The sequence below is a fragment of the Phymastichus coffea genome, unplaced genomic scaffold, assembly GCF_024137745.1.
Source record: "Phymastichus coffea isolate CEN01 unplaced genomic scaffold, Cenicafe_Pcof_1.1 PCOF00127, whole genome shotgun sequence".
Classification (NCBI taxonomy): Eukaryota; Metazoa; Arthropoda; class Insecta; order Hymenoptera; family Eulophidae; genus Phymastichus; species Phymastichus coffea.
Window position 1 is genome coordinate 530,038 of NW_026706938.1, and position 23,092 is coordinate 553,129.

Consider the following 23,092-nt stretch of genomic DNA (forward strand, 5'->3'; position numbering starts at 1 on the left):
TATTATCACATATCTGTTTGCCTGAAAAATGTATTCATTTGTTCTGCAATGTCGTTTGAGTTTGTAATTTTATTATTACCTATTAATAGATGATTTATGTTATTGTTTTTTCTGGTTTTCTTCCCAATTTTGTTGTTGATTATTTTCCATAGTTTTCGTGGATTGTGTTGATTTGTTTTGATTTGATTTTTTTCATATTTTTCTTTAGCTAGATCTATGGTCTTTTTTAAAGTTTCTACATAGTTTTTATATTTTTCTCTTTTTGTTGCATTGTTGGGATCTTTTTTCCAATTATTATAAAGTTTTTCTTTGTGTGCACATGATATCATTATTGCTTTAGTTATCCAATTACTCCTTGGGTTCATTTTATTCTTATTGTGTTTATTGTTATTAGATGATGCCGTAATACATGTTTGAATTTTTTCTATTAATTTGTTCGTAGCTAGATTAGGGTCTTTTATAATTTGTATGTCAGTCCAAACAGTTTTTTTGGCTTTATTTTTTAGTTTAAAATAGTTTATTATTTTGAAATTGGTTTTTTGTGTACATTTATAATTATTCCTTAAACTCATCATTATTGGGTAGTGGTCATTGAAGGGTACGTTGAGGACGTAAGTTTTATATTTGACTTTTTCTAGCCTAACATAGAAATTATCTATACATGTACCTTTGTTAATATCAATATTGGATGATCTTGTTATGGTATGTAGTCCAGGGCAATATCCATTTTCTAGCAGTACTTGTAAAAAATCTTGATCTAGTATTTCTTCTCTCAATATATCAAAATTAAAGTCTCCCATTAAAATATTGTTTTTATATTTTTTGTTTATTTTCAATAATTCTTTGAGATTCAATAGGAATTCAGATTTAGATAAATCATGAGATCTGTAAATTGCAGACAGCACCAAATTTTTGTTGTTTTCTAGTGTAATATTAGAGTTAATTATTTTTAATTTATCTATTTCAAGAATTTCTGTAATTTCGGTGATTTCTTCTTTCATATACAAAACAACTCCATCTGATTTGTTTATTTTACTTTCATTGTAATATATTTTATAGTCTGGAATATTGAACATTTCATGATTGTCTAAATTCCATGTTTCTGTGCATACTATTACACATGGTTTTTTTTTCGAGGTTCTTCAGAAATACTAGTAATTTATTGTAATTTTTTTTTTTAGGCTTCTGATGTTTATACATAGAATGATATTATTTTCTTTACATATATATTTGTTTAGATCATCAATATTATCTGTTTTATGTTCATTTTCAAATATAATATCATATAAGCTGTTATCCATATTGTAATATTGCAGAAAACTATTTAGTATTCCTGGTTTTATTACCTGTTGGACTTGGAGTAGATAATGATGATAACGATAAACTGTTATTTATTCTCGGACGGTTATATATCTTGCGGGTGTTTGTTTCAAAGTTTATTCTACCAAAATATCTTTGATAAGTTGGTTGAATTGGATAATCTGTCATTTCAATATACCTTTTTATTTTCATTTTTAAAACTTCACACATTTCGCTGTCGATTGCACTATGGTTTACGTTGTAGTTTTTACTATATGTTTCATTGTTGAAAATGCAGTTTGTACATTGGAGTATGCTGCTACTACACATTTTTGCTTGGTGCTTGCCAGCACATTTATAACACGTTGGCTCTTTTTTTGCTTTTTCACACTTTCCGCCGCCGTGGCCAAAACCTGAGCAGTTGTAACACGGATATGTGTTGATGACGTCAAAGACTCTGCAGTTTTGACATCCAATAAATAATTTGTTACTATTGTTTTTTATATGTTTATATAGAATAGATGGAACTTCTATTATTGCAGTTACTGTTTTATTTTTTTCATTTGTAAATACATGATTTACTTTGCATTTTTCTTCGTATTGACTAAAATTTCTTGCATTAATATCAGTTTCTATATCTTTTACATTTGTTGTGAAAGCTTTAGAAATTCCTATTACTTTAACTATCGGTTTACGTATTTCTTCTTTTAGAACAGTAAGTGCCGGTAGTTTTTTTTGTAAAGTTTTTTCTAACACTGTGACATTTTCTTCGGTCATGCAGTTGATAATTATTTGTCAGTATTTTTAACTTGTACACTTTTTGTTTGTATGTTTTTGTCTTTAATTAAGTAATGTGCTACTTGATTTTCTAAGTTTATGTTATCATTACTCTTTTTCTTTATTATTAATCTTGGTATTCTTTTGGGTTTAGGTTTTGGTAGTGCAATTGTTTCAGCATATGTTTTTCTCATAATGTTAGTATTTGCATTTTTATTTTGTTTTTCTTTAATTAGTAGTTCATTGAGCAATTCAGTTTTTTCTTTTGTTTCTTTGTACAGTTCTTTCAATAGGCTATTTTCGGCTTTTAATTGTTGTAATTCATCTGTAATTGTAATTGATCTGTGTTACATCCATATGATCATCTTTTTCATTTAAAATTTGCTTTTCATGCACAAGCTCATTTAATATTTCCTGTTTTATTTGTTCTCTACTTACAAGTTTGAACTATGTTATGAAAATACTAGCTTGTTCACTTAAGTCCCCATATGGCAAGTTTGATGTTAGTGCAAAATTTGGATGCTCCTGGCATATTATGAATGAGCTGTTTATTAGTTTGATTGCATTTCCTGCATTGATTTTTGCTACTATTTCACTCGTATGATAGAAATTTCCACATACTAAACACACAAGTGCTCCTACTTTTGTATTTGGATGACACTTGAAATGCTTATGTAGCGATGATGCGTCAGGCGGTTGCACTTCCGCACCGCTTGACGGCGACATCGCGACTGAAATGTAAATTTACAATCCGTCTCACATAGTGAGACAATAAGCAAATGTTTCTACTACTTGACATACACAATCTGAATAACAGAACACTCCAGTGAGTATGTTGTTTTTGTTTACAGTTTTTGTATAATTAACTTAATCTAGTTCGTCGTTCATCAGTTTATGTTTCTTAAGTCTAGTGTTGGTAATCTCTTCCGAGAGCAGTTTGCTAATAAGTTCGTTTAAGGGAGTATGGTGGATAAGACTATTAAAAATAAGTGTTGTATATTCAATAAATCAATACTCAAGTTTGTAATTTAATTATGATTTATTGTATAAAGTACGAAGAATCATATAACAGAAAGAGAGTGGTATTCGACTGACTAACGTTACATTCATGATAAACAAGAGAGCGCAACGCTATTCAACTATTTAGAATTAATTAAAGAATCATACATTACATTTCTCCACCTTTAGAAAAAAAATATCACTTCAAACTTCATTATAAATCAAAAATTTTTCTAGGTTTAATAAGTCTTGAAGAGCGATGTAAACTAATTGGAACATCAGAATTAACCTTAGAATCATAAACATTTTCATTTTGAACAATACAATCTACTTTTGGACTATCTGTATTTTTAATAACATTTGATTGAACGCATTTTTCAAAATCATTCTCACACACATTTACTTTATCTTTATCAGTTACATCATTCTGAGAGACAATAACGTAGGACTCATGCATTTTTCCGGTGTTCGTAAAGTATCGTTATCACGCATTGATAAATTACACGATCGCAATTGATTTACATGACGCTTCCATTCTCGCTGATCATTTGATGTGACATTGTATGTAATAGGACTTATCTGTTTACTAACTTCAGCTTTTCGCCAATTACCATTTGCATAATCTCTAGCCATTACTACTTCTTCGTCAAAACTCACCTTTCTATTACCTCTAAAAAATTTTTGCTGATCTGCTTGTTTAAGTGCAACACGATTGCCAACATTTTCTTTCAATAAATCCCATCTTGTACGAAATTTTCTTCCCATTTGTAATTCAGCTGGACTTACACCTGTTGTGCAATGAGGAGACGAGCGGTAATGAAATAAATATTTTGCAAGAGCTTCCTTTCTTGTTGAACATTGTCTATTCAGAATTTTAATTTTAGCTTTGAAAGTTTTCACTGCATTTTCAGCAGCTCCATTACTGGCAGGATGGTAAGGTGCACATTTTATGTGTGTAACTCCATTGGCTAACATAAAATCTTCAAATAACTTCGATATAAACGTAGGACCATTGTCTGTAACTAGCTTTTTTGGAATTCCCCAAGTTGCAAAATAATCTCTGAAAACATCAATAGTAGTTTCCGCTGTAATATTATTCAATTCTCTTATATCAAGCCACTTTGAATGACCATCTAAAATTACAATATGCATTTTTCCATCAGTTGGTCCACAAAAATCTGCATGTAAACGTTAATTCGGACTTTCTGGCCAACTCCACACATGCAATGACGCTTTCGGTGGATTATTAGCACTTTTAAGACATAACTCACATTTTTTACATTTATTTTCAATCTGACGGTCCATCGACGGCCACCAAACGTATGAGCGAGCCAACATCTTCATGCGTACAACACCCATGTGCGAACTATGAAGCTCATTTAACATTTCTTCTCTGATACTTAAAGGAACACACACACGATAACCCCACATAACACAACCATTTTCCAATGTCAACTCCTTTTCTTTGCTTTTATAAGGTAATAAACTATCATATACACTTTTAGGCCAACCATTCAATAAATATTTCTTAACTGAATTCAAAACTAAGTCTTTATCAGTCTCACTTCTAATTGTTTCTAATGAAAATGATCTAACCCCTTCACTAAAATAATTTAAATAACTATATTCATCATTATTGGTACTAGTATTATTTTTAATAGGAAATCTTGATAAAAAATCAGCACTCTTATTATCAATTCCCTTAATATACCTTAGTTCATAATCATATGCAGCTAAAATAACACTCCATCGTTGTACTCTATTTGCAGCCATTACTGGGAAACCTTTTTTATCTCCAAAAATATAAATAAGTGGCTTATGATCTGTCTCTAAAATGAATAATGCCTCCCATACAAATACTGATAAAAAGTTTTTACGCCAAAAACCAACGCAAGACCTTCTTTATCAAGCTGCGAATAATTACGTTCTGCTGGTGTAAGTGATCTTGATGCAAATGCAAATGGTCTACAGTTACCACCAGGAAAAATATGCGACGCTTCCGCTCCAATACCCTCAAGGCCTGCATCAACGGTGATTTTGATAGGTAACCTTGTGTCATAATGTACTAAAACTTGATCGGAACTCAAACTCGCCTTAGCTTTCTCAAAGGCTTCATGACAATCCTGAGTCCATTTCCAACGAAAATCTTGTCGCAGTAACATATATAGTGGGCTAACAATGAATGCATAATTTTTTATAAATTTTGAATGATAATTCATCATACCTTAGAAAACTTGTAATTCTTTGACGTTCTTTGGTATCTCTACTTTTTTGATTGCTACAATTTTCTTTTCTGAAATGTGAATGCTTTCCGCATCAATCGTATAGCCTAAAAAATTAATTTCTGATTTTGCAAAATCACATTTTTCTTTCCTGACAGTCAAACCAACATCATTAAAACGTAATAAAACTTCTCTTAATCACGTGTCATGCTCATGAACATCTTTTCCAGTAATCAAAATATCATAAAAAAATTTCAACACTCCAGGAATACCCTTCAATAATTCTTCAATTTTTCCTTGAAAAATTCCAGGTGCCGTAGCCAAAAACGAGTCTTTTGTATCTAATCAGCCCTTTATGCGTAGTAATAGTTGTCAATTTTTGAGATTCATCATCGAGTAAAAATTGTTGATAAGCATTCATTAAATCAAGTCTTGTAAAAATCGTACCTCCTTTAAGCATTGCTAATAAATCTTGTGTTCTTGGAATCGGATGTCTATTTACAATTAAATGTTTATTTAAAGTAATTTTATAGTTCCCACAAATTCTTACTTGATCATTAGATTTCATAATCGGTACCATTGGTGTCGCCCATTCACTCGACTCAACTTTTTCCGCAACATCCGACTTAATTAACCTATCTATTTCCGCTTCAACTTTCTCTATCAACGCATATGCTACTGGTCTCGGTTTACAAAACTCCTGTGTAACGTTTGGTTTGAATTCTAATTTGAACGTTCTCCTATTATATGTGCCTAATTTATCAGTGAAAACATTTTTAAACTCTTTAACAATTGCTAAATATCTACTCTCACATTCATTGATTACTTTAATTTCATTCAACTTACATTCGAAATTTTTAATAATATCTAACGCATCTAACCAATCTCTACCCAAAATCGGTTTACTATTACCAGGTAAAACATACAATAATAATTTACAATTTATGTTCGCAACGTCAACTTTAACTAAACCAATCGGAACAATAGTATCGCCAGAGTAACTTTTGAAAATTCGATTCGATTCATACATTCTTAAACACTTTAATTCCTGTCTACCAAAAAAATGTCGAGACATTGCCGTAATAGGTACCCGGTATCAATTTCAAACATGATTTTAACATTTTTAACAGTTACCTTGATTTCTAGAGGTTTAATTTTTGTCTTATTTTCATCTTCAGTTAAGTGATAAAGATTATTAAATTCTTGTTCAAAATTATCTACTTTATCAATATAGTTTTGTTTAGAATTGTCTCTATTGAAATGAGTTGTTCTAATCCCACTACGATTATTATTATTATTAAAATTATAACCTTGAAAATTTACTCGCTCGCTATTACTATTATTTTAACTGTTTGTTCTGAAATTATTCGCACCCCTACTATAAGAACTTGACTAAGACTTCGCCACTTTACACACAATAGCTAAATGATCTACTTCGTGACATACATTGCATTGATAATTGCGATACCTACAATTAGGTTTCTTATGGTTAGGTTTCCCGCAACAATAGCAATTAATGTTACTATTACCCTGTTGATCACTCGTCTTATCATTTTGATTCCAATTCTTGTTCTTCTTATCTAATACATAGTTGACCGCCGTTGAATATGCCATCTCCGTTGATTCTCCCATCCCTTCAGCATCACGTGTCGCCGTTTCTGTAGATTAAGCCAACAAAACTGCTGAATCAAACGTCAAAGACTTCTCTTTGAGTAGTTGCTTTTTAGTCGATTTGCAAGAAACACCAAAAACGAACTAGTCTCGCAAATAAGTCTTCAATTCTGTACCAAAATTACAATTCATAGAAAGCTTTTTCAAATTAGCAACAAATTTATGATTATTTAATGATTTAATGTCTTCGCCCTCTTTTTGTCGACATTTTTTGAATATATAACGCTCGCTTATTTCACTGGGCTCCGGTTTGAGATGTTTTTTTAAAATGTCAGTAATCACTGCATAGACTTTACTTGCAGGTTTATCAGGCGTACATAACTCTCTTAATAAAGCATAACCTTTGTTACCTAAAAACGTAATCAATAACGGCACCTTCTTTTCCTCTTCAACATCATTAGCCGTGAGAAACTGTTCCAATCTCTCTTGCCATAACTTCTAATCTTCCAACAAATTATACTCCACAATCGAACCGATATAGCCCTTACCAGCCATCGCTCCTTCAACCTCTTCTTAGTTCACGAAATCATCAATGAAAATATTATTTTCTCCGTCTGAATCATCAGTATTTCTAGCATCTTCCACATTTCCCATCAATTCATAAGTTCATCCTCGTCGCCAATTGTTGTATATTCAATAAATCAATACTCAAGTAACTCAAGTTCGTAATTTAATTATGATTTATTGTATAAAGTAAGAAGAATCATATAACAGAAAGAGAGTTGTTATCAAATCCGGGAACTTTTCTGTTTTTAATATTGTTAATAATGAGTAATACTTCCTTCATTTTTATCGATTTGATCGGAGTGCTATCTTGTGTATCAGATACTTCTAGTAAAATTCTTTCTTCCCGTTCGATAATTATTCTTTGGTGTGGCTGGAATACAGTGCTAAGGTGGTTTGCGAAGGTTTCAATTTTTTCCTCGTCCGATCTCGCCCATTCATCATCCGGTTTTCTGATAGGCGGTATAAATGTTGTTGGTCTTTTAAGTCGTTTTGTGGCTTTCCATAGTGAATAGTCTGTTGCTTCTGTTGGACTCAGTGTTCTAAGATAATTTTGTGTTTGGATATTTTTTTCTTCTTGTAGCATTTTCTTGAGGACTTTAATTGCTTTGTTGAGTTTTGATTTATCTTGACTTGATCTGGTTATTTGGTATCTTTTTCTTAGTGATCTTTTTTCTTTGACTTTTTTTTTCTATTCTAGAGGAGTTGATTTGTTGCGTTATTAATGGTGTTAGATAAAAGTACGTTGAGTGAATTTATGCAGCTTTCTATATTGATAGTTGTTTTAAGTGGGATATTACACGTAATGCGTTCATCTATGGAAAGAGTATATTTTTTCCAGTCCACTTTTGTGTGTTTGTTTACATTGTTGTGTACTTGACGGTGAAGAGTAATTATTACCGGCAAATTGTCCGATGTAAGATCTAGGCATGATGCCGCTTCGAAATAGTTTTTGTTTATCCCTTTTACTATTGCAAAGTCAATAAAGTCCGGGAGCTTTTTTAAGTCAGTAGGCCAGTATGTTGGTTCTCCGGTGGATATCGGGGTGAATTTATTTTTTTGTAGTATTTCATAGTGCCTGTGGGTGTTGGAGTTTCTGATCTAGATTCCCACCACGGGTGCTTCGCATTATAATCCCCTCCTGCTATAAAGCGGTTTCCTAGTGTTTTGAAAAATGTTGTCCATTTTTCCTTTGTGATTATTTTGTTTGGAGGACAGTAAACAGCTGATATTGTAATCGGTCCCGCTTTATCTTTGATGATTATACTAGTTGCTTGAAGGAAGATTTCACTAGTATGTTTGTAAACGTGGTGATTTATATTTATTTTGATTAGAATCGCAGTACCTCCGTGTGCTTTATCGAGTGGATGATTTGTTTTGTGTACTGAGTAGTTTGGTATGTGGAGAAAATTTTTGCTAGTAAAGTGTGTTTCTGAGACTAACATAATATCAATATTTTCTTAAATTAAAAATGCTCTTGACTCGAGGTGTCTTCTCGTAAGGCCATTTGCATTCCAGATAGCAATTTTTAGATTTGACAGATTTGACATGGTTATACTAATTTCTTAATAAGTATGGTTACTAATTTTAACAGTATGTCCATTGTTTGCGTCATTTTTTCCATTAATTGCTCAAGTTTATTAATTGACTTTTCATCGTTACTGCAATTGTTTTGTGCTGTGTGTGCTGCTGTTTGTTTTGGTATTTCTGTTTCATTCTGGCCGTTATGTTTAGCTATTACCTGTGCGAATGTTGTGTTCGGTCTAATTCTATTGTCATTTGGATTTGAATTTGCATTTGTGATTGCATGTGCTTGTATGCTATTTTGAAATGTTCTTTCTCGCAACTTAGAAAATAATTTTTGCTGTAATTGCTCACGTACCGGACAACCTTTATAATTTGCTGTATGATTTCCTTTGCAGTTTGCACATATTACATCTTTAATTTTTTGTTTGATTGGACAGTCCTTGGTTTGATGATATTCAGCACATTTAACACATACTGCACTTTTGAAACAGTAATTTTTCATATGTCCGTACTCTTGGCAGTTTTGACACTGAAGAATTTCTCTTTTTATGTTTGATGGTTCGAATCTGATTACTGTGTGAAGAAGTTTGGTTACTTTGTAGATGTCCTGACTTTTATAATCATGTTCAATTTCAACTGTGAAAAGCGGTAGTGGTCCTTTTGTGATGCGATGTCTGATGTTATGAATACTTAGTATTTTGTGTCCGTGATTTTCTATGGCAGCTTTTAATTCTTCAGTATCAACTGACGGATGCATGCTTCTTAGAATTACTTTGAAACCTTTTTCTTCTTTACGCTGGTAGGTGTAGAATTGTGCCTTTTATTTCTTTCAGCGCGTTTATTATCGGGAGATACTTTTCTGATGCTGTTGGTTGAATTTGAATTTTATCTTGCCCTATTACTTTTAGTGTAAAATTATTTTTGGCTATTGTGTTTAATAATTTTTATAACGGTTGGATATCTTCTACGTTGTAAACAAAGATCGGAGGGGATTTGTTTATCGTTTTGTTTGCTTCGTTATTTCCTGATTTTTCATCTTCACTATGATTATTTACTTTATCATCTTGTAGTATTTCGAATCTATTTCTTGCCACTAGTCGAATTTTGCTTGTTTGATAGTTTGAATAATTTGTGTTTCATTGCCTGGACTGCTGCGACTCCTTGGACTTCTTTTATTAGAAGCGATTTTCCATTCTCCAGGTTTATCTTTATTGTTGGATGACGAATCATCACTTACTTTTGTGGCCATTTCGGCCGTCTTGTTTTGTAATTCTGTTAAACGAGTTTCACCTTTAATTGTCACTTATGCTATTGCTATAACTAAGACTTTTCCGGTAGAGCGCAGATTTAACACGTCTACTCACCTCAAGGTTCAAACGCTAACTGTGATATATATATATATATATATATATATATTGATTTAGACTACCAGAACGGATGTTTGGTTTTGCTAACGTTGGCTGTATCCAGCTATCTCGTATCTTGTTTTCTAACCGGACAGTAAGTATACAGGGTGGACCATTTTAATCGAAGCACCCAGAAATCTTTTTCCAGGTAAAAATGCGTGAAACATGTGTAACACGACAAAGTTACATACATCGCGAGCGCCGAAAGCCAACGCAAGTGTGAGGACACACACACACACGATGATACGGCACGACGAAAGAGAGAGAGAGACAGTACAGCGAGTAGCCGACAATCACCGAAGATTACCGAAACACGATAGCGAAGACCTCCCGCGAACGCGCGAACGGACATCGCGGCTTTTCGTCTCGCTACGCTCGACGCGGTCACATCGATATCCGAGTATCGCGCTCGAGGCGACGACGTCTCACCACCTCCGTGATCCGACCAGCAGGCCTGCAGCCGCGTAGCAACGGAGCCCTTCGTCGACCAGCCGACGGCGCGAAGTAAAACCGTCTGATCCACGTGCGAGGGCGATCCGGAGGATAGCCTCCCGTCGACGAAGCTCGCAAGCTCGTAAACACGGTACGACTTATTCTCTCTCTCTCACGCGGTATCAATTGTATTGCGGCGCAGAGTTTCGGCGGAAACTCTTGATTGCACCTTTGCGAGAAGGTCGCACGTTATATAAGGGTAGTCGCTGACACAATAAATCTGCCAACGTCTTACTATAACGTAGCTCTTTATTTGCGTTGCATACCCTTCACCTCTAATTCAACCGACGGGTTAAACCCCGACCGCCTCCGCGGGTCAGTCGACACCTGGTCGATTGACAATTATACTGACCTAGCCGGAGCATACCCGTCTATTATCGGTGGATCCTACGGGTGGATTCAAGGGCAAGTCCCACCATCGTTTTAGTGGCGCCCAACAGTGGTTTGGTTTACTTCAAGTATTTTTTTTTTCCATTTTTTCTTTCACATCAATAAATTATTTCGACAATAAAATCACACCTTCAAAAAAGAGAGCATTCCTTTATCACGCGCCTTTCAAGTGTACTTGAAGAAATAAAACCGACGCGAGCATCACGTTGATGCGTCGTTCACGTGTACAGTCGAGCAATATACTGGAGTTAATCCGAAAAACAAAACAAACAGTTACGTAACCTAATTTACATATTATCCACACGGCAAGAGAGATCACTCTCCCCCTCGACAACACTCGAACGACGAGCGAGCTGACGCTCGCATATAATATATACAGAGAGCGAAGAGACTGTTGATACAGTCGAAACGGTAGAAATTTTTGTTCTTTCTCAGGATGATTGAAAGGCTGAGAAATAAATAGAAGTAACATATATTTGCTCGAGCATTGCTATTAGAGGAGAAGGGTTCGCAGATATAGCGAAATTATTTTTTTTTCACATTCAGCATAGCAATTTTACTGAGGAAGTAACGAAGAATTCTATTGTGAGATTCGCTCAACAACCATTTGAAAATAGATAAAGAAAGCGCGCGAAGGATATGCAAAAGCTGTTATCGATATAGATCGATAGATTTTTTTTCCTCCCTTGATAAAAGTTTTTTTTTCTTTTTGTTTGTTTTGATACCGAATATTTTTATTATTTACCGCAACGATAAATTATCGTTGTTAGCGGCAGAAAAATGCATGTTTTTTTTTCTCTTTAATTAATACATATTTATATAACGACATTGAATAATTACTTTCGATACTCATTATTTCTGTTGTGGTATTTACCGTTGTCTCATTAAGCAACGAAGAAAGAATATGCATACGGTATTACATTTACATACACACCACACCCAACACAAACTTTATACACACAATAAAAGCAACACATTGGTTCATGACCAAATACTGGGCCAAAGCTAAGGCTGAAGCCTTCGCAGACAATCAATCCGGGCAAGCCTTGAACGTAGCATTACTCGGATTGGGATTATTACAAACCGGCTCGGTTACAGAAAAAAGAAAGCGACTCACGAATCGATTACAAGGCAAATACGAAGCCGCGCAATTTGAGGTGGGAGCGGCTGACGAACAATCGCGCGGACGCATGCTAGAGAATTTCCTCGCGATCAAACAAAGTCAAATAGAAGCCGACGAGATGTCAAAACAATATTGGACGATAGAAAGAGCGCAAGCTCACGCCCAATCACTCACCCCCCTAGAATTAGAAAGAGCTTTGACGCGACTTGAACTTAAACCAAATGGTACCGGGGTAGAAAAACAGACGCGATTAGCGAAAAGGTTATCGTACGAATATGTCCAGACAGACAACGACGCGGGCCGCGACCACGACGAAGACACACACATGAACTTGGTCGACGAATACCTTGACGAAATCGAAGAATTCGAATCAAATGCGGCAGGTCAAGATCGCGATAAAGCAAACAAAGAAGTCGCGACGACCAGTACAAATACTGTCCCAACCACGACCCCATCCACGAGCACTGCTAACAGCGCGACAAGAACATACGAGATAACCAGCCCCGACGGTAAACGCCGCGTCATAAATAAAGCAACTTACGATTTGCTATTTGCAGACGAGCAAGATCCCGATATTTTACAAGCACAAATAGCTAGCTTATCGCTACAGTCGCAAATACCCGCAGCGATACATCCACAACCACGCACACGCGGCCAAGGATCCGTCGCGTCAACACCTCGCTGGCCTAACACGTACATACCCGAACCTTGGAAAACTCGAGACTTATCTAAAATTATACCGAATTGGAACCTTAAGTTCAACGGTACCGAGAAGGAAGACGTCCGAGATTTCTTTCGGAAGGCCGAACAGATGCAAAAATCCGCGGGATTAACGAAAAACGACATGGTACGAGGTTTTCACATGTTGGTAGAAAACGGAGCAGCAGCCCACTACCGCCGACATGAAAGCAAATGGGCAACATACGACGAGATTCGCGCTAACATGATTAAAGAATACTCGGACGAGCTTTATACCGAAAGAAAAAACGACGAAGTACGAGCGCGCAAGCAACAACAAAACGAATCGGTACGAGAGTATATTGACGCATTAATGATTTTATTCGATGAGATGGACGAACCAGTAACAAACGAGAAGAAGAAAGAGAGAATTTACAACAACATTTTACCGGATTACATGCCCTTGTTACGAACGCAGTTCCATAGGAGCTTGCATGAGTTTATCGAGTTTGCGACGGAGTTAGGGAAAGCATTTCAATCGGGCAAGAGATCACGCGAGCAAGCAGAAAAACAATCATTCATACCAAGCAAAGCTTGCGCAACAACAACAGTCGAATCGGACTTACGCGCAGAACTTGACACGTTGAAAAATCAAATCGCGGCAATAAATACAGAAAGATACGATTCGAGACGCAACCACAGTGGATACCGCAGCCACAGCGGAGACAGATGGCATAGTCGCAGTCGCGAGAGATGGGATCGAAGAAGCAGAAATGAGTACCGAAATCGCGAGCGGAGTAAAAGCCCGTGGTACTATAAAAGCTCGAGCAGGGGTGATAGCAGAAGCCGAAGTAAAGACAGCAATGGTTCGAGAGGCTCTCACCGAAGTCGCGACGAAACTCGGAATCACGACAAGTACGGTAAATATGAGAGACGAGGGTACAGCAGAACACGCAGTAATAGCAGACAACATCGTGACAGTGATAAACACGACAACAGAGACAGCGATAGACACGAGAAAAACGACAGACGGAACAACGATAGACGTGACAATCGCGACAGAAACAACAAACGCAACGCCGACAGACGCGATAGTCGCGATAAATACCGCGACGACAAAAATTCAAAATCAGACGACCGCAAAAATTCGGGAAACGGCAGATAGACGGAGCGACAACGGGCGCCGCCACGTCTTCGATAAAACACTCAGCCCGTAAACCCAAAAACACAGTGCGGTTCGCCGATCAAATAAATAACACTTCTAACGGTAAATCTAAAGTATACCCAAGGTACTGGGTAGAGGTAAAAATCGCAAACACAAAAATTAAAGCTCTATACGACCCCGGCGCATCGAGAACAATCCTTGGTAACATCGGGCCTAAATTATGCTGCGATAATAACATAGATATAGGTGATTCAACAGTCAATTATCTCCGAATGCCAAACGGTAAACTCGAGAAAGCGTTTGGATACATAAAAACCATGATCGAATTAAATACACTAAGAATAGACGCAGAAATACTAATGGTACCAACGATACCATATGACATGATTCTCGGACTGGACTTAATACGTGAACATAAAGTATCGATGAACGCAGCAGATGACACATATACTTACGAATGCGACGGTCATACACATAAAAAGAAATTCGAGCTTTGTTCAATAGAGGTAATACCGAATAACGAAGTAGCTTTCGACGCGTGCTCCATCGAAATAAAACAAGCAGAGAAACCAATAGAAAGCGGTTTAAGAAAATTAACAAGAGAACAAGCAGCTAAAATACAATCTATCCTTGACGAAATTTTACCGATCGATAAGAACCCGAATAAAAGTAAAAAGTTACCGTACACACCATTAATCGAACACGAAATAAAACTGCGACCCGGTACAAAACCGAAAAAGCAAAGATATTACCCACTATCGCCGAAGCTCGAGAAAGCTTTACACGATATAATCGACGAGCAAGCAGCGCAAGATATCATCGAGCCGGCAGAATCGGAATGGTCTAGTCCTATAGTACTAGTTAAAAAGTCAGCGAACGAGTATCGAATGTGTGTCGATTTACGTGAGGTAAATAAAAACTGCGAGCAGGACGCTTACCCTTTACCATACATGGAAGTAATATTGAACAAACTTCGTACCGCGAGATACATAACATCGCTGGACCTCAGCAAAGCTTACCACCAAATAAAGCTCTGTAAACACTCCCGCCACATCACAGCTTTCACGGTCACAGGTCGCGGATTATGGCAGTACAAACGATTGCCAATGGGACTAAGCGGCGCGGGCGCCGCGTTCCAACGATTAATCGATAAAATTATCGGCGGATTGGAACCACACTGCTATGCCTATCTCGATGACATAGTGTTGGTCACCGAAACGTTCGAAGAACACATGGAGTTACTGAATAAACTGATTAAAAGTATCAAAGACGCGGGACTAACTATAAACCGAAATAAAAGTAAATTTTGCCAGTCGGAAATAAAATATTTAGGTTTCATCGTAAATGAAAACGGTATAAAAATCGATCCCGATAAAACAGCGTCCGTTGAAAATTACCCTCGACCGAAAACTCTACGTCAACTTCGCAGATTTCTCGGTATGGCATCATGGTACCGAAAATTCTTACGTAATTACGCGCAAATCGCAGACCCACTAACAAAACTGACACAGAAAAATACACGGTTCGAATGGCGCGACGAACACCAACGCGCCTTCCAAAAAATAAAAGCCATGTTAATCGATGCACCGATGTTACACCGCCCGCACCCAGACGGAGAGTACTTCCTCCATTGCGACGCAAGCAACGTCGGCTTAGGAGTAGTACTCATTCAAAGAGTCAACAGAGTAGACTACGTTATTGCGTTCGCTAGTCGCGCATTACGGAAAAACGAAAGGATATTTTCCACGACCGAACGCGAATGCCTAGCCGTGAAATGGGGAATAGAGAAATTCCGATGTTACCTCGAAGGAGACCATTTCACGGTGGTATCAGACCATAGTGCTCTGCGGTGGCTTTTCGAGAAGAAAAACCCCACAGGACGCATAGCGCGTTGGGTACAAGACCTACTTTGTTACGACTTCAAAATAATACATCGCGCGGGTGTAAAGATGGTGGTACCAGATGCATTAAGTCGAATTTACGAGGGATGCGAGGCAGAAGCTGAAATAAACGAATGCAACGCAATAGAAATCGCGAAGAAAACAACAGACAAATGGTACATAAAGCGAGTACGCGATTTAATAAAACATCCGAAATTATACCGAGACTACAAATTAATTAACGGCAATCTATATATATACAAAAATAATAACGACAAAGACGATGACAAAAACCCTTGGAAATTAGTGGTACCGGCAGAACATCGAACACAAATCTTGCGAGAATCCCACGACGAGCCACAAGCTGGACACCTCGGTACAGACAAAACATACGCGCGCATGATACAAAACTACGCATGGCCTGGCATGTACCGCGATGCACGCGATTACGTTCGAAAATGCGACATTTGTCAACGAAACAAGCCAGACCAGCGCGGAAAAATTGGCTTTATGAAATCCCGAAACATCGACAGACCATGGCAAACGGTTGCTACCGACTTATTAGGCCCACTCCCTTGCACAGTAGAAGGATTCACATTTCTAATAGTTTTTATAGATTTACTATCACGCTTCATTGTATGCAAACCGTTAAAAGACAAATCATCAGAATCCGTAAGGGAAGCCATCGAAAGTCAAATTCTACAGCACGGTTGCATGAATACCTTATTAAGCGACAACGGTAAAGAATACATAGGCGCACCAGTACAAGAGTACTTAAAGAAATGCGGAATTTTACACGAAGCGACAGCCGTATATTCACCGCAAGGCAACCCAACCGAGAGAGCAAATCGAACGTTAAAAACAATGATACGAGCATACCTCGAACACACACACACACAAATTGGAATAAGTATTTACCACAATTCCAATTTGCATATAACTCCAGTAAAAACGCCACGACAGATTACACACCAGCGTATCTTATATACGGACGCGAATTACAACCACCTACTCTTTGGCGAAGAGAAGTGGAAATGCTATCTAACTCAATACATAAATTACAAAATTCCGCCGAAAGTAACGACACACAAATACACACAATACAAAACAATACAGAAACATGGAACAACCATATGCACAATTTAAAAACCGCACACGTACAAGCACAAAATAGTAAAAACGAGAGCAAACGGCAGAGTACTTACCACAATAGAAATAAACGTATAGACACATTTAAAATCGGAGACAAAGTACTCCACGAAAACATGCAGTTATCGTCCGGCGCGAAACAAATTTCAGCAAAACTATTAAAACCATACATCGGTCCATACACGATAACAGCTAAGGTAGGAAATAATATATATACGTTAAAAGACGAAAATAACAAAGTACTCAAAAGCTCTTGGCACACTCGTTACCTCAAACCGTACATCGAAAACTCAAGAGAGAAGAAAGAAGAATTGCCACTGCCCACACCGCCTATCAATAAACGACCCCGCGGACGTCCCAAGAAAACTCAAGAAACTAATGAAATTGTCGTAGAGACGAAACAAAAGCGCGGCCGCCCACGGAAAATCGCACCACCAAAAGACATGATATCTGCACAACCATCAGAAAAACGCAAACGAGGTCGACCGAAAAAGAGGATCGCTGAAAATTAGCAGCAGCACGGCACATCAAAATTATACCGAAGAAGTCGACAATTAAAATTCGCAACAATATGTACCGTATACTCAACTCACATCGGGCAAATTCAAAAACCACGCACGCCAACAGCACCACGTCAACACACGCGCAGGACGCCTCAGTGAGCTGCGCGCGCACGTCGTCCCCACCCCCCCGCCAACACCGCACCGCCAGTCGACGACGAAACACACGTGAGCAAGCACGCCGCCGACAATCAAAACACGAAGCGCCGCCATTTTGCACAACCACCGGCAAAAACACGTGCGAGTTCGGTACAAGTACCAGTGAAAAACGTGGGTGAGTGAGTGAGTGATAATGTCTAACCTCAGCACCAACTCGGTCCCAGATCCAACAGAGATGAGCGAGGAGAAGAAGGCACTACTGCCGAACTTCTACAGGCACAGCATCGGACGCGACTTCACATACCATCACCGCCCCGGCGGCCTCAACCTTACAGAAGCCCGCAAGACTGAACTCCAGCTCGAGCTGGCTACACTACGCCTAACTGACACCGAGCGACAAGAATTCAAGGAAGGCAACAAAATCGCACACCCTGCCGACGACGGTACAATTTGGTGGGACGACGAAATCGAACACGATAAGCAACCGGTATCAGACATCGCACTCAACGCTTTCTGGGAGGAATACCAGAGCTACGCCACACGCGCGACGTGCCCAATCGAAAGATATATACACGATAAATACGTCGAAGCTTTCCACAAGCCGATAACCAAAAGGATGTCGGAAACCCTCATCAACTGGGCGAAAGAAAACATGTGGAAAACAGCAGTGGAGAGCAGCATCACATTAGCCGAGTTGATCAGACTTCCCAGAAACTCAGACAACCAGCGAGCTACAACGGCCAACGATACCGACAACCCAGACGACGCCAACGAGCAGCACGGTACAACAAGTTGTACGCAGCAACAACAACAACAACAAGCAAAAGTACGCGACACCTCGGTCACATCAGCCACAGGCCCACGCGCACCTCCAGCCGCAGCAGCAGAACCAGCACGCGCACAACAAATAGATCAGCCCATATACGGACAACACTACCGGCAAAACCGTCACATGGAAAAAACACCATCACCAGAGTGGTTCAAACAAGAAGCCCAGCGACAACTGGACGCGGGCCTTGTCCCAGAAGACGTCGAAAACGTGTTCGGATACGTGCGGAAACGGTGGTTTTTCGCGAGGCAGCGCGAGTACGAGGATCGACTCAACGCAGACCCACACTTCAAGGCCTGGTTGAAGCAAAAACTGCTGACCGGAACATTCTCCCCACGAGGCCCGGTACAATATCATCTGAAAGACGAGGCACGCAGGGAGGAAAGAGAGAGACAACAACAGCTGCAGCAGCAAGTACATCGCCGTTAAGAAGTGAGGTAGTGACAGTTTGCCAAGAGGTTGACACAAGCAGAAAAACAACCTTACGGTAACAACCTTTTTTTCCCTTCTTTCCTTTTGCGATATGCCCGTCCTCTTTACAAGAATCCGACACACCAAAAAAAATTATAAAGATTAGATACACAATTTTAAATCGAAGAATATGTAATAAACGTAGTAATAAAATATGTTACCGTCCTATATTTAGTCCCTACAAAACAAGGTACGCAAAAGAAAGTACCATCGGTATAAGTCAAAAAAAAAAGAAAGCCTTATTTTTTTATAATCAAAATGTACAACGACTCCAGAGTACGCAAAAGAAAGTACTACTGGACTACCAAAAAAAATCATATGTGTTAAATTACATTGTCGCAATATGATCCGATCAGCGAAATAATAAATAGAGAGAGAATCCGGTTAACGCTCAATCGTTAGTTTTTTTTTTGCTTTTCTCCTCCTCCCCTTTCCGTACCTGGCACTCGCCCTCAACATCCATACGTGTGTGCCAAAAATCTGCTTCTCAGATTTTTCCCCACCCGGGGGAATATTGTAACACGACAAAGTTACATACATCGCGAGCGCCGAAAGCCAACGCAAGTGTGAGGACACACACACACACGATGATACGGCACGACGAAAGAGAGAGAGAGACAGTACAGCGAGTAGCCGACAATCACCGAAGATTACCGAAACACGATAGCGAAGACCTCCCGCGAACGCGCGAACGGACATCGCGGCTTTTCGTCTCGCTACGCTCGACGCGGTCACATCGATATCCGAGTATCGCGCTCGAGGCGACGACGTCTCACCACCTCCGTGATCCGACCAGCAGGCCTGCAGCCGCGTAGCAACGGAGCCCTTCGTCGACCAGCCGACGGCGCGAAGTAAAACCGTCTGATCCACGTGCGAGGGCGATCCGGAGGATAGCCTCCCGTCGACGAAGCTCGCAAGCTCGTAAACACGGTACGACTTATTCTCTCTCTCTCACGCGGTATCAATTGTATTGCGGCGCAGAGTTTCGGCGGAAACTCTTGATTGCACCTTTGCGAGAAGGTCGCACGTTATATAAGGGTAGTCGCTGACACAATAAATCTGCCAACGTCTTACTATAACGTAGCTCTTTATTTGCGTTGCATACCCTTCACCTCTAATTCAACCGACGGGTTAAACCCCGACCGCCTCCGCGGGTCAGTCGACACCTGGTCGATTGACAATTATACTGACCTAGCCGGAGCATACCCGTCTATTATCGGTGGATCCTACGGGTGGATTCAAGGGCAAGTCCCACCATCGTTTTACATGTTTCAGACAAAATGAAAAGTCTTGAACGACTTCCTTGGCGAAGTAAATCGCTCTAGTTTGAATTTTTCTTCTTTGTCCTTTATTGCTAATTTAGTTGTGGTAGTTGAATTTTAATTTATTAAATGAGGGGGAAATCACTTAACACTGATTGAGGGAAAAAGCCGTACCGGCATAAAAAACCCTTTTATTAAAATGAAATAGGAAATTACAACGATGAAGATAACGCGAGAGAGAGACGTCGCGCGGAGAACAATGGTCGTTGCCATGCACGCACGCACTCATACGCTTCACACACAAAGGAATTTAGTATACAACGAATTTGTATTCACTGTCACACAAGAGATTTAGTCTACAACGAATTTGCATTCACTGTCACACACTCGAATTACATTGAAGCGATAGGAAAGACCACGTGAGTGGACGAGAGCCTTGCAATACGTGGGTATTACAAGTGGTGTTGCACGTGGGTGCGCGAGACCGTTATTCGAGAACGTAAAGGCGCGAGGGAGCTCCGCACGCTGGACGATGTCGTCGACGACTGCCGGTTACACCGGCAAGAGCAGCCATGCTTGGCGCGAGTGGCGCAGCGCCGTAAGGTGCTGCCACCACGCTAGGCTTAAAGCCCTAGCACCTCATACACTCTCACACACAGACACGCTTTAGCTGCGCGCGCAGCTTAACTTAATTTGAAAGTACATGCCTGAGTAATATACGTATGTGTTAGTACATATGTATCGTGTTGCGACGTAACACAAAAGTTGCTGGACTCCGAGGGGGACATAATCGGGTGACCTTGACTCTGACCTTGAGGGTCATTTTCAAGGTCATCCGAAGGTCAACTTTGTTTTTTTAAATAGAAACCCCCATTTTTGACCTCGGATTCAGAAAGAGCGGGAAATTCTACGTTCAGATGACCTATTATACGTGGGGTCTGGGTGATCACCACGGTCGCCCCCAACATCACGTAAAGTTCAATGTTATTTTTTTCTTAATCTTTCCACCTAACTAACCTAATATCGGTATGGTTTAAAGAAAAATGATGTAGACAAAAGTTATTGCATTTTGAGAGGGGCATCTTGTGGCGACCTTAACTTCGACCTAAGGGTCATTTTCAAGGTCATTTGAAGGTCAACTTTCTGTTTCTCGGAATAGCCTACTTTTTTATCACGGATTCGGAAACAACAAAGAATTCAACGTTCTTGAAACATAACACATGTAGTATCTAGGTGACCCTTCCTGTAAGGGTTTTTTTGTTGTAAGCTTTTTCATAAACCCGTTTGTAATTCTAACTTGAATAACATTATTTTGAAACGACATTTTTTGTAATTATTAAGATTTCTTCACAATGCTTTGTAATTCCTGATTAATTATTAACAATAAAGATAATAAATATGATAATTTTTTCATGATAAATAAGATCAATTTGTGTACTGTACACTTTGGTGTGATTTATTTACCCTATCCAAGACACTCCTAAAACAAGTATTGTAGAAATTACTACTACTGTTACTACTAATAGAAAAGTAGAAACAAATTTGACCTTCAAATGACCTTGAAATTGATCCTCAAGGTCGAAGTTAAGGTCGACCACAAGATGCCCCTCTCAAAATGCAATAACTTTTGTCAACATCATTTTTCTCTAAACCATACCGATCTTAGGTCAGTTAGATGGAAAGATTAAGAAAAAAATAATATTGAACTTTACGTGATGTTGGGGGCGACCTTGGTGGTCACCCAGACTCCACGTATAATAGATCATCTGAACGTAGAATTTCCCGCTCATTTTGAATCCGAGGTCAAAAATGGGGGTTTCTATTTAAAAAAACAAAGTTGACCTTCGGATGACCTTGAAAATGACCCTCAAGGTCAGAGTCAAGGTCACCCGATTATGTCCCCCTTGGAGTCTAGCAACTTTTGTCAGAAACATGTTCCACGCATCCTTACCTGGAAAAAGATTTCTGGGTGCTTCGATTAAAATGGTCCACCCTGTATGATTTTGGTTTGCTAACCTACAGTATACATGGAAGTTTGACAAGCTCATTGTTTGTAAATGAGGTACTGTAAGTTTGAATATGTTTAGTTTAGTTTAGTTTATTTATTTACAACTTATATGTTACATTTGGTTTACATTTCTTAAATTTCTATTTGTGTCTCGTGTCCAGTTTGTGTAGTTGATTATGTATGTGTTTTGTGTGTGTGTATGTGTGTGTGTGTGTGTGAGTGCGCGCGTGCGTTTGTGTGTGTGTATGTGTTGTGTAAATATGTGCCTTTGTAGGTGTGTCCGCAACTCTTGTGTCCCTGTCTTCTGCGCCTGCCTGTTCCTCTTTTCTTCTCATTTTTCTTCTGATTAATCTTCTCTTCCTCTTTCTCTCTCCAAGATCTGACTTTTCCGGTCTTCTGTTTTCTTTTCAGCTTTTCCTTTATTACTTTCTTTTGCCTTTTCACCTTTGCCTTTCCTTTGCTTTTGCTCTCCTTCTTGCTAATCATTTCATTTATCTTTCTTCTTGTTAAGGCTTTGACACCTTTTTCTTGTTTCCTATTGCTCCCTTTGCCTTTCCTTTCCTCAACCTCACTTATTTTTC

The 23,092-nt window shown here is 38.7% G+C and overlaps 1 protein-coding gene across 1 annotated transcript; it reads right to left on the reverse strand.

Moving 5' to 3' along the window:
- Positions 1–3,492: 3,492 nt before the first annotated feature.
- LOC131671499 (uncharacterized protein K02A2.6-like) lies at positions 3,493–6,929 on the reverse strand. The gene is made up of 8 exons (XM_058947970.1): positions 6,827–6,929; positions 6,388–6,514; positions 6,144–6,298; positions 5,848–6,050; positions 5,000–5,198; positions 4,787–4,904; positions 4,347–4,678; positions 3,493–4,253 (listed from the first exon to the last, which is right to left on the reverse strand). The coding sequence occupies exons 1-8, from the start codon at positions 6,927–6,929 to the stop codon at positions 3,493–3,495; spliced, it is 1,998 nt and encodes a 665-aa protein (XP_058803953.1).
- Positions 6,930–23,092: the final 16,163 nt, after the last annotated feature.

What these genes read in the sequence shown, in the direction of transcription:
- LOC131671499 (XM_058947970.1), bottom strand. Translation starts at nt 6,929, where the DNA reads ATGGGAGAATCAACGGAGATGGCATATTCAACGGCGGTCAACTATGTA. An exon ending in TTATGAAATCTAATGATCAA is followed by an intron (nt 5,199 to 5,847) that starts GTAAGAATTTGT and finishes AAATGGACTCAG; the next exon opens with GATTGTCATGAAGCCTTTGA. An exon ending in ATCACTTACACCAGCAGAAC is followed by an intron (nt 4,905 to 4,999) that starts GTAATTATTCGC and finishes TATTCATTTTAG; the next exon opens with AGACAGATCATAAGCCACTT.